General features: G+C 43.9%; 2 protein-coding genes across 5 annotated transcripts in view; one reads left to right on the top strand and one right to left on the bottom strand.

Annotated features, from left to right (window-relative positions):
- The window catches only part of SEC24C (SEC24 homolog C, COPII component), a 38,300-nt gene extending 37,468 nt beyond the window's left edge, over positions 1–832 (bottom strand). For 2 of the 4 annotated variants that reach the window (XM_035137725.3, XM_035137726.3), the window contains exon 1: positions 582–832. The gene's annotated coding sequence lies outside the window, so the exon portion shown is untranslated. The remainder of the gene's footprint in view (positions 1–581) is intronic. The other 2 variants (XM_035137722.3, XM_035137724.3) reach the window with 1 other exon arrangement.
- A 4,650-nt stretch (positions 833–5,482) lies between these two features.
- The window catches only part of SYNPO2L (synaptopodin 2 like), a 43,644-nt gene continuing 37,002 nt past the window's right edge, over positions 5,483–12,124 (top strand). The window contains exon 1 of the mRNA XM_035138046.3: positions 5,483–5,914. Within this exon, the coding sequence (XP_034993937.2) occupies positions 5,807–5,914 (108 nt within the window). The 5' untranslated portion in view covers positions 5,483–5,806. The remainder of the gene's footprint in view (positions 5,915–12,124) is intronic.

Raw genomic sequence — 12,124 nt, 5'->3', positions numbered from 1 at the left:
ACCGACAAGCCTCAGGGACGCACGCACCCGCACCTATCAACATGCACTTGTGAATGCAGCACACGTCAAGCGGAACACACTTTGCGTGGTGGCCGTGTGAAGCAAAGCGGGGAGGAAGGGAAAGCGCCGCTTATGTCCTGCCGTTCCGGAGGGTGGGGTTGGAAAGACTCATTTATTTTTATTTTATTCGTTAAATGTGTGTATCGCCCTTCAAGCGAAGAGCACTAAGCGATTCAATACATGCAAAAAATGAGATCACACAAAATACATAATACAAAGAACAAACAGCATCCCCCCGCCCTCTCACAAACACGTTTAAAATGGCATTTAATCAGCCAAAGGCCTGGTAATGAGAACTCTCTAAGGGAGAAGCTAAGCCGGGGATCTATCCGGACGGCTCAGCACAGGGCCTCTCCGGGAGGCCGGAGCCGTAAGCCTGCCAGGATCAGGCCAGGCGCGTTCCGGAGTCGGGCGGCGCTTTATTCCTCAGCCCCGGACTCGTCGCAGAGCCTCCCCCCCTCCCGCCCCCGGTCCCTCACAACCTCGCGCCTCAAAAGAGATCGGCCCGGCCTCGCGCTTACCTCAACCGGCTGTCCCCGCTCCTGCTGGTCGTCGGGCCGCCGCTGGCGCCGGCTTCCGCTTCCTGTGCCCGCCGCCGCCGCTCACCGGAAAGGCCCCTCCACGTCCGCTCCGCTCTCCCTCAAAGCTTGCCACGTCCTCACTTCGCTCGCGGCCCTCGCTGCACTCCGCTGCAACAGGGACCCGGATGCTGCTCGGCGACCATAGAGGCGCTCGGGAAAGAGAGTGAGAGCCTAGGGAAGAGGAGGAGGAGGAGGAAATGGACCATCGCGGATTTTTCGTGACGCGCTTCCGGTCAAGATGGCGGCTTTTCTGCTGCCTCAGGGACCGCGTCCGCTTAAATCAGCCAAGTCTTCGAGGGCTGTGGCGCCCGACTGGGCCCCGGTAGTGATTTCATCGTAGGATGATGCTGTCCACTGTAACAAACGGGAGGCTAGTTCTCCCTGACGTGGTAGTACTTAAGACTGTAGGGGGGACAGTTTATTTATTTATTTATTTATGTTTATTAATTTCGTCGCTTGATTGGGGGGGAGTGGAGACACATTAACCTCAGAGTTGTTTATAGAAAGATGTAATAACAAAATCAAGAAAAATCCACAACCATACTTTAAAACATGCATTTATTTTTTATTAAAATTACCTCAACTTTCTGAGCACCTGGGAAGTCTTGGCTGAGCAGGGATGTTTTCAGCATGCACCGAAAAAAAATACAGTGCAGCTGCCTTATTGATCTCAATAGGTAGGGAGTTCCAAAGTGCAGGTGTGACTCTACTATCCATCCTGCAAAAGTCCCTGTACTTAGTGTGTAGCAAAAGAAGCCAACTTTGAACCTTCATTCCTTCTTATTTCATTATTTATTAAGTTCATATGCCACCCTTCATCAGTTTACAGTATATAAACCACAAATAAACGTAGCATTATAACCATACCCCACCACATAAATAGTTTAAAAGGCCATAGATTGTTTAATTAGCCAATGGCCTAGGAGAAGAATAATGTTTTCACCTGGCACTGAGAGATAGATAATGAAGGTGCCAAGTGAGCCTCCCTGGGAAGAGTTAAGCATCCCTACATATTCAGACACACTTGGCAAAGAGTGAGTCTGTGGACTATCCTTTCAAAGCAAAGTTTGTTGACAGCAAGGATTGACGCTGGAGAGACTATCATGAATGGTTAGAGCTAGGTTAAGAATTCTGCCACAGCAGTGGCCAAGCTTTCCTGCTGATCTGTGCTATTTTGATGCTGTGCTGCCTGTCCATCAAAGAGATGTGGCATGTTCCCCTTTCAGGACCACATTATAGAAGAAAAGAGGCAAGTTTTGTAACTGGCCAGTGCCAAAGGTGTGTTAAACAGGTTGTAGTTGTTTGGGCTGCCTATTGCATACATACAGGAATCTTATTCAGAAGTGTTTCATAATCTGAATCCACATCTGAATCTGAAGTGGTACAGCTGCCCCAAATATGTACCCCATCAAGTGAATTTGTGCATGGGGCCACCAATTCTACAGGCCATAAGGCTTCTCCCTCTCTTAGCGTGCTATAAATCTGTTTAAATTCCTCATTAATACACACATAAGTAACACTTGATTTCCTGTCCCCTGATTGTGTAATGCCCATGATGATTTGCAGCTGAATGTATTCATTTATTTTGACTCTACCATAAGTCTTGACTCACAGGCAATATATATATATATAGAGAGAGAGAGAGAGAGAGTGCATTGAGCTCCATTGTGAATTACAGACTAAAGTAAACAAAAAAATATTGGTTTATGGCTAGAGAACCTTACAATATAAATTCTGGCTGTAAGAAAGAGGGAGGGAGGGAAGGAATATTAAACAGATGTTATCTCTGTAATGTTTAATTCACACATACAAATCACTTATAAAACATTTTAATAATGTTTAAAGTTTTCTTCAATGCATGAACAAGTATATCCAGTTTGGCCTGAGTAAATAGCAGGTGAACTTGGGTTGCAAAGCTTTCATCGGATTTCAAACTCAGCCATGATTTTGTTGTTTAGTCGTTTAGTCGTGTCCGACTCTTCGTGACCCCATGGACCATAGCACGCCAGGCACTCCTGTCTTGCACTGCCTCCCGCAGTTTGGTCAAACTCATGTTGGTAGCTTCGAGAACACTGTCCAACCATCTCGTCCTCTGTCGTCCCCTTCTCCTTGTGCCCTCAATCTTTCCCAACATCAGGGTCTTTTCCAGGGAGTCTTCTCTTCTCATGATGTGGCCAAAGTATTGGAGCCTCAGCTTCACGATCTGTCCTTCCAGTGAGCACTCAGGGCTGATTTCCTTCAGAATTGATAGGTTTGATCTTCTTGCAGTCCATGGGACTCTCAAGAGTCTCCTCCAGCACCATAATTCAAAAGCATCAATTCTTCGGCGATCAGCCTTCTTTATGGTCCAGCTCTCACTTCCATACATCACTACTGGGAAAACCATAGCTTTAACTATACGGACCTTTGTAGGCAAGGTGATGTCTCTGCTTTTTAAGATGCTGTCTAGGTTTGTCATTGCTTTTCTCCCAAGAAGCAGGCGTATTTTAATTTCGTGACTGCTGTCACCATCTGCAGTGATCAAGGAGCCCAAGAAAGTAAAATCTCTCACTGCCACCATTTCTTCCCCTTCTATTTGCCAGGAGGTGATGGGACCAGTGGCCATGATCTTGGTTTTTTTGATGTTGAGCTTCAGACCATATTTTGCGCTCTCCTCTTTCACCCTCATTAAAAGGTTCTTTAATTCCTCCTCACTTTCTGCCATCAAGGTTGTGTCATCTGCATACCTGAGGTTATTGATATTTCCCTTCATGGATCACTGCCTTGTCGTGGCGAAGGGGCTTAAATAACTTGGAGAAGTTATGTTTTGACCAAACGTGATCCACCTGGAGAAGGAATTGGCAAGCCACTCCAGTATCCCTGCCAAGAAAACTCCATGGACAAAGACAACAGCCATGATTTTACTATACAGTATATAGCTGTAATCCTATAAAACAGGCATGTCCAACAGGTAGATCGTGATCTACTGGTAGATCATTGGATGTCTGTGGTAGATCACTGGTACATCACCAGCTCCCCCCAAAGAAGCTCAACAACTTTGGCTCCCCTAAAAAAAATCAAAACATCTTTGCCCTGCACACACACACCCCAACGGGGCTTTCCTCCTCCCTAAAAAAACTCAACAACATTGACCTCGAACCCAAAAAACAGGGCATTCCTTCCTAAAAAAATCTCAACAACTTTGACCTGATCACTGCCAATTTTTAACTCTGTAGATCAGTCTCTTGGGAGTTGGCCACCCCTGCTATAAAACATACAGGAAGTCCAATTGAACATAATACAACTTCACTAAGCCAAACATTTCCAAACAGGCAATTATAGAATTACAGTGTGAAATTCTGAAAAATGTGGGAGGAGCAATGTGGCCTGCTTCACTGCTATGCTGAGCTATTAAGCAAATTAATGGGAAGAAACAGGATTGGACACATGGATTACCGGGGAAAGCTGCAGCAAAAGGGTGGTTGATCCATGCAGCGCTCCACTGATTGGCTCAGATTTGATTAGAGAAGCTCAGCCCTTTCCTAGTTTGGGGCTATACCCTGCATTTGAATCTGGCACCTCCAGCATGTAAAACATACAACTCTTCCTGCCTTGTTTGTCTAGAGGAGGTGAGAAGACACATTCCCCATTATGTGTATAATTGCTGTCTGTTTCTATAGCTAGGTGGTTAGGAAATTGCTTTGTAGTGTGTGCAGTGTGGTTTCAAGTACTGAGGGTATTATCCAATGTAGTACTATGACAATCCCCCCTTTGCTCCTCCTCCCATGTGCTGTTCTGAGAATTCTTCTGAACACCGCCCCGTGCCAATTATGGAAATTGTGGGGCTTGTTGATGGGGCTTGTTAGGTGAATTCCACCCAAAACAGTTCCCTCTCTTTTGCCTCTGACATGATTTTGGGTTTGTTTTTTTGTTTTGTTTTGGGGGTTGTTTGTTTTTTTGCCAGGCATGGAAGAGGTGAGTGGAGGCATTTCCCTTCTGGTGAGGCTTAAAGTACCACGTTAATAATAATAACAGCAGCAGCAGCAGCAGCAACAACAACAACAACAACAACACATAAGGTTCTTCCATGTGTGGGTACTATATGGGCACCAACACATTCCCCGGTGGAAGGAACTGGTAGAGTCAGGGGCATAGCTGTCATTTCTGTATTTTCTGGTTGTGTAATTTCCTCAACTCTGCCCAAGCTGAGAACATACTCGATATGGTAGCTGCTCCACCAGCACAGAAGAGGAATATCTCTAGTTATAATGTGTTTACAGTATAGGTTTGCTTTGCTAGTTGGGGGGTGGGGATATTGACTTTCCATTTCTCCATTTTCAACATTTTTGTCATGTCATCCAGTCATCATGAAGGAATTTGTTAAAGATCAATTTGGGGCTGCTTCTCTGAAATTTTATAATTCTGATATTGATTCAGGCATTTCAGCCGATTACAATACTACATAATGATAGGCCTGGATTGTGCTATCAGTAGTTTTTGACCCTTTAAACATAATCCAAATGGGAAATCCTTGTGCACAGGCCCAACTGAAATAAATGGCAGCTCCCTTTCATTTAACAGGCTTGCACACAGGAGAACGTTTCATTGGATGGTATCCATTGCTTTGCATAAAATAAATGAAGGTTGCTTTGGCTAAGGTGGCATAAACATCTGAATGGTTTTGTGTGCATGTTGAAAAACACAAAGGACAGCCTTCAGGAGCTTTGGAAATACCAAGTTTTATTGCAAAGCTTAAATCAAATCCTCCCCAGCTGGAAAAGTGTGAGACAAAGCTCTGGAAAGAGACAGGAGGAGAGCTATTTTCAGCCATGCTTTAGTGAAACATCCAGAGTCTATTGCGGGACAGGAGGTGGGGGGAGCACAGAGGGTGAGATTGACAAGGTGCATGTGCAAAATGACTCTGGCCTCTTACCAAAAGTGGAGTCAAAACGGCTGGTGATAGTCTGCTCAGCAGCTGGAGATCTAGAAGGGTATGGAGCATTGGTCTTGCAGGACTAACCTCTAAGGAGGAGGGGGGAAGGAAGTAGTGGGCTTTAGGACGGACTTGAGAAGGTTGATGCTCCTTGCAGCAATGGAAGAGGAAAGCACCATCCCTTAAGAGTAAAAAAAGGTTTATTTTTATTTTTGAAAAGGACATTTGTCACCAAAGGAAAAAGACTGCTGAAATGGGAGCTGAAGAAGAAGAGGTCGTTGTCACTCTCTCTGGAGCGGCACCCTGGGGCTTCCGTTTGCAGGGGGGCTCTGAACAGAAAAGACCCCTTCAAGTGTCAAAGGTAGGAAAGGAATATATTCTAACCGTCTAAAGGTGAAGAAAGGCCAACGGTTTAATATGTGGTAAAACTTGTTTGCTTGCTTCGCTGCATTTAAATAAATTTATTTTCAGAGCAGAAAGCATGCATTCAAACTACAGTACTTTCATCAGAATTGGAATGTCTGTCTTCACCCTTGGACTGTATTACCTGTTGTAATATACAGTAGCAAAGCTTATTTCCAAGGAAGTATGCATGGAATTGGACTTCAGGATAGTATTAGGCAACATATAACTTGTGAGGTTCATATAGTATTGTGGGCTGGTTTGTGCAGCCAATATTTTTGTTAGCATCCTTTTTATTTTTAAGGTAAGCTTCTAGTGCGATGGTTACAGCAGCACATTTTAAAATGTAATGCTCATGGATTGAAAATGAGGCGCTCAATAAAATGAAGCCCAGATTCAATATGGTTTAAAAGTATGGATGCAACATTTAAATGGTTAATCAGATCAATCTATTTACAAATTTTCTGTTGACTAAAACAGTGTTCTTGATTAGTTGGGCAAGTACTTGTAAAAAGTGCAAATGACAAGCACCATCTTTGTTTAAAAAAATATTTTTTAATGACAAGTACTGTCTTAAAATAAAATAAAAAAAATTCCTTCAGTAGCACCTTAAAGACCAACTAAGTTTTTATTTTGGTATGAGCTTTCGTGGCACGAAAGCTCATACCAAAATAAAAACTTAGTTGGTCTTTAAGGTGCTACTGAAGGAATTTTTTTTATTTTACTTCGATCCAGACCAACACGGCTACCTACCTGTAACCTGTCTTAAAATAAGTGTTTCACCTTTTCTCACATGAGAAAATGCCTAATGTGATGCCTAATGTGTGCACACATCATGTAAACACAAAAGTATATATTTTGCTTTCTACCCCAATGCACATTTATTCAACTATAATTAAATTAATTAATAAAGATTACATACATACAACTCTCTAGATATGATGCTTTTTCAGATCTGAGGTTTGTTTAAACAAGGCAGGTGCATGTATCTCTCAATTGTTTTTTGTCCCTTGTAGATTAATTGATATGTATGCAAATTGATTGTGGGCGTTTGTCCCATGAAAATAGTAACAGAAATTCTTCTCTGGTTTGGAACAAATTTCATGAACTTCTGGAAAGTTAGCTACCTCTCTGTGTCTTTAAGAAGTGCTGTAGTGACCTATCGTGCATGAAATAAAAGTTTCGATGGAATGATGTGATCATGCCCAGCAAAAGGGGAGGGTTCCTAAATGCAGGCTGCTGAAGTAAAGGCTCATAGTCTTTTTTGTGTGCAAATTATCATTTTCTACCTATTTCATCTATATGCATATTCTGCAATACTGCTAAAGGTAACAGTGATTCATATTGAAACTAATGAAATATATTAATCTTGTTTTATGTAAGTTGCATAACTTCCAATCAAGCCTAGTCATGATTGTTAGCTGGACACTGGGTACCTTGCTATCTCCCACTGAGCAGCAAAATGTAATAGCCAATGTAGTAGGAGCAGCAGTAATATTAGCATAGTTTGTTTTTTGTATGCCACTGTTCTACCAAATTGAGATGTTTTAACTTTTTGATGTTTGTTGCTCTGGGCTCCTTTGGGAGGAAGAGTGGGAAAGAAAATGATCAAAATAAACAAATGTACTCATATACAGCATAACCAAATAAGCCATTCAATAAAATAATCAAAATTACAGTTTTCAATATCGAAAAGCAAATACAAACAGCACTAAAATAAAAGTAACAAGGCTGAACAGTTTTGCACCTTAAAACTGGCAGTAATAAAACTACCGGTAGGTGTTGTATTTTAAAAGGCTGTTGAAATAAATGCATCTTCAGTTTCTAGCAAAACAGACACACAAAGCAGAAGCTTTGATAGGGAGAGCATTCTAGAGTTGCACCCTGCCACAGAAAGGCCTCATCTATTTTACACACTTGATGAATGTCCCAAGATAGCACCCCTAGAACAAGACCTCTAGAGTTAATATTTAGTCCCAGGTGGGCCTATATGGGAGCAAGCAAGAGAGGAACAATAGAACATTAATTCCTCTTTTTTGATGATAGTTCAAAACTTCTGCACTGTACAAACTTTAAGAAATTAACAAAGCAAACCAATCCTCATACTATGACAGGACTGGAATTAGGTTACTGCTGTGCCGTTCAGATGGCCACCACATTGAATGGGTGCTAAGCTTGCAATGCAGGGTGGTGAGGGGAGGGGGCATACATCCAGATAGTACAAAAAGCAGTGTAAAAATGACAGATATGCACCCAGCATCCCTGGACAGTTTACCAGTGCTCACAGTTGGGGGCTGTGACAGCACCCATGTGCCACTGAAGCATGAAGGAAGCCAATGAAGTCACGATGAGAGTATTTCCACAGCACACACCCGTGCATCACGACATAAAAACATGCAAAATGACACAATTATCCCTCCAGTGACCCCACTGACACAGCCAGTGGTAACCCCCACCCCAGTCGGTTTCTATACAGGGGTCCGAGCTCCTTTATGCTTTTGGCAGCCACTGTTTTTGAGGACAGTACACAAAAGAAAGGAAGACTCGCAACACAACACTCACATAGCTTAATGGACACATATGCTCTCTGGGATATGGGTTGCTCAGGGGTGGGAAAGAACCTTTCCCCAAACAACCCAAGGGAAGGGGGTGACAGGACACGCAACAAGGGCAGCCACAGCTGCATCCTGGCTCCAGTGGTTCACACTATCAGTGGGCATAGTGTTGAGAAGCAGCGATTGGCAGTTTAAGCCCCATTAGGGAGAAGGGAGGAACATTTTCATCTTTCTCATGCACAGGGGGAAAAGTTGAGGGCAAAAAAGTAGGAGTCCCCTCAAGTAGGAGTCCCCTCAAGCTCACTACAGAGCAGTTGCCTAGCCACAGCAGCAGGTAGCATTCAGATGCCAGGAGCAATGGGAGGGAAAGTCAGTAGTGAGGTCCATGGAGGGAAAGTGAACTGAATGGGTAAAATAACACAGCAGTGTGCTATTCCCTCATGCTGCCCACGTCTCTACCCTATTTCAGCCATTCTGCCAACACATCTTTTGCCAGTGCAGTGGCTCAGCTGGAGAAGGGTTCAGCCAACACTAGCTGCCACTGCATCTAAGATGTTCCGCTGCTTTATCCGGAGTTCCACCGGGGTAGTAGGGCTTGTGCCAAATGCTAAAGCCCTTCATATGCCAGATCTTCAGGAAAGAGTTGTCCCCCCCAAATCAGTAGTTATCAGAAATTCAACATTCTTGGATGGATCGTTTAGCTCCTGCAATCATGCTATTGCAAATGTGGCCTCTATGCAGCTTCCAGAAATACCTGTGTTACTGGAAAATGGGATTAGGTTCCAGACCTAAATGCTTTGGTAGAAGTAAGCTGTTAAAGGGAATGGGACCTTTGTCAGTCTTTGGTGACTAGTGATGGGATACTGCATGCAGGCTCAAGAGCATATATGCACCGCAAACTTAAACAAGCCATTCTGTATTGCCCTTGAGATTCTCCCTAGACCACATGCTGCACACAAAAACCCCTTGAGTCTTTTTGCCAGGACATAATGTATCCTTGAGCACTCTTGCTTGCCTTGGACAAGAGAGAGGAGTGTGTGAGTATGTAGAAACTCATCTGCACTGTATAGTTGTACCACTTTAACAGTCATGGCTTCCCCCAAAGAATTGTGGGAACTACAGCTTGTTAAGTGTGCTGATAGGTGTTAGCAGGCCCCTATTCCCCTCACAGAGCTACAGTTCCCAGAATGGTTTAACAGTCAATCCCTCTTCCCAGAGAACCCTGGGAATTGTAACTTCAGCATTCCCTGGAGCAGAAGAGAGAGCTTGTGGAGTAGCAGCGCCAATCCTTTTTTCTTAATGATCTAGCCATTATTTGAGAAAATAGATGTGGGGTTACTTCCTCTCTAGAAGCATAGACATGTGCGGAGAGGTGCCCATGTCTTCTCAAAGAGTGCAACTCTGTGGAATTGGGGGAAATGGAAAAGTCTGCACACAAGTTGGGCTGCTACTAATGTAAAGTCCTTTTGTCAATATCTAGTGTTTTCTATTTTATGTTGGGGTGATGTTGAACCCTGTGTAACTGCAGTCTAGGCCTTAGGCAGTGGATTTGGAATGTCATTGAAAGGCAGCAACCATTATTTAATCTATTGTCTTTTACTCACAGGGAGACTCAGAGGTATTTGCTGTATTGTGGTGCATATTTGGGAGACAGGGTGGCATATGTTGTTTTGCCCAAGGCAGCAAAATGCTTCGGGATAACCAAGCCCAGTGCTCCTTCTTAAAAGCAATGGATAAATTGATCAGTTTATATACCAATACTGAAACCATGCCTGATTGCATTGGGTCCAAATAATCCATCTCATCAAAGAGCACATGGAGTCACTGTGGGCTGTCCAAATTTGAGCATTATTTATCTCTTAATCCACTCCACCTGCCCCGCCTTTAAATTGGACCAAATCGGTCAACACACACACATATTTGAATTTGTTCATAAAGAGCAACTTCAGTTTCCCCCATTCATACCAAGAGGCTTTCCCTTTTTCTAATTTGTTGATTCTGTTATGCCAGTTTAAGTACCAAACAAGGCATTTATAAAGATGTGTGCCACAAATAAATTTCTAAGGGCACAATCCATTATGAATTTTTATGTAAGCCCCATTGTGATTTATGTATGTATGTATTCATAAATAATCTTTTACATGTGAACAAGTGGAAATTCTAGTGTTGGTGGGACACAGTTGTTGAATACCATCCTGTGCACTTTGTTCAGTAACAGATTGGCAGCTGGTGTAAATTCTGCAAAGATAAAGGTAAAGGGACCCCTGACCATTAGGTCCAGTCGTGACTGACTCTCGGGTTGCGGTGCTCATCTCGTGTTATTGGCCGAGGGAGCTGGCGTACAGCTTCCAGGTCATGTGGTCAGCATGACAAAGCCGCTTCTGGTGAACCAGAGCAGCACACGGAAATGCCATTTACCTTCCCGATGTAGTGGTACCTACTTGCACTTTGACATGCTTTCGAACTGCTAGGCTGGCAGGAGCTGGGACCAAGCCATGGGAGCTCACCCCGTTGTGGGGATTCGAACCACCAACCTTCTGATTGGCAAGCCCTAGGCTCTGTGGTTTAACCCACAGCGCCACCCGCGTCCCACAATTCTGCAAACAAGATGCTATATGCTGGCAGTAGCTTGTCCCCATAAGCAATCTAGTAGTTTTGCACTACTGCAACTTCTTGACCAACCTCAAAGGTAGCCCCATATAGAGTGCATTGCACCACTGCAACTTTGAGGATACCAATACATGGGCAACTGTGGCCAAGCTATCCCAGCTCAGGAATGGCTCCAGCTGTTTTACCACCCCAAGCTAGTAATAGGCACTCCTAGCCACTGAACACACCTGTACCTCCAGTGACAGAGCGGGATCCACAAGCACTCCCAAATAACGCATCTGCCGCTTCAAAAAAAGTGTGACCCAGGGCAGGCAACTTGCTGACTTCCTGGATTTGGGAACCACTCACCCACAGAGCCTTTGCTTTGCCAGGAGTCAGACTCAATTTATTAGTCCTCATTCAGTTCACCACTGCATCCAGACACTGGTCTAGACCCTTCTCAGCCATTCCCAATTCAGACACTACAGAGAAAGAATTGGATATCCTCAGCATACTGATGACACCTTGGTCCAAATCTCCAGATAACCACTCCCAGCAGCTTCATACAGATGTTAAATGGCTCTGCTTAACCTCAAATAACATGCTAATCAACAGAGCACTTCAACTCTATAAACCAGCAAGCTGTTTTTACATGCTCTCTGTTCAAAAACATATGGCTGTTAACCAGAAGATTAGACCAAGCTATTAGGAGGGTCCCAGCCTGTGAACACCTATTCCTGCTGGGAGATTTTGATGCCAGAGTGATCAGGATGGCAGGCTCCCCGAGGCTGTGGGGAGCTGGCTTCGGGCACTAACTCTGCATTACAAAGATGTCTGTAAACAGGACATGAAGATTGGCAACATTAACCCCTTCATGTAGGAATCTGGAAACAGTCAGATTGTGTATCCACAGCAGTGACCAGAGGAGGAATTACCACTGGGAGGAGCACAGAAAGAAGAAACTCTATGGTGCATCTACAGCAGCAAAACCGGATGCCTTCATCTGCCCCAGCTGCAGCAAAGTT

The sequence above is a fragment of the Zootoca vivipara genome, chromosome 5 (genome assembly GCF_965207765.1).
Source record: "Zootoca vivipara chromosome 5, rZooViv2.hap1.1, whole genome shotgun sequence".
NCBI classification, from domain to species: domain Eukaryota; kingdom Metazoa; phylum Chordata; class Lepidosauria; order Squamata; family Lacertidae; genus Zootoca; species Zootoca vivipara.
The sequence above is the reverse complement of the archived record's forward strand: the minus strand, read 5'-3'. Positions and strand labels throughout refer to the sequence as shown.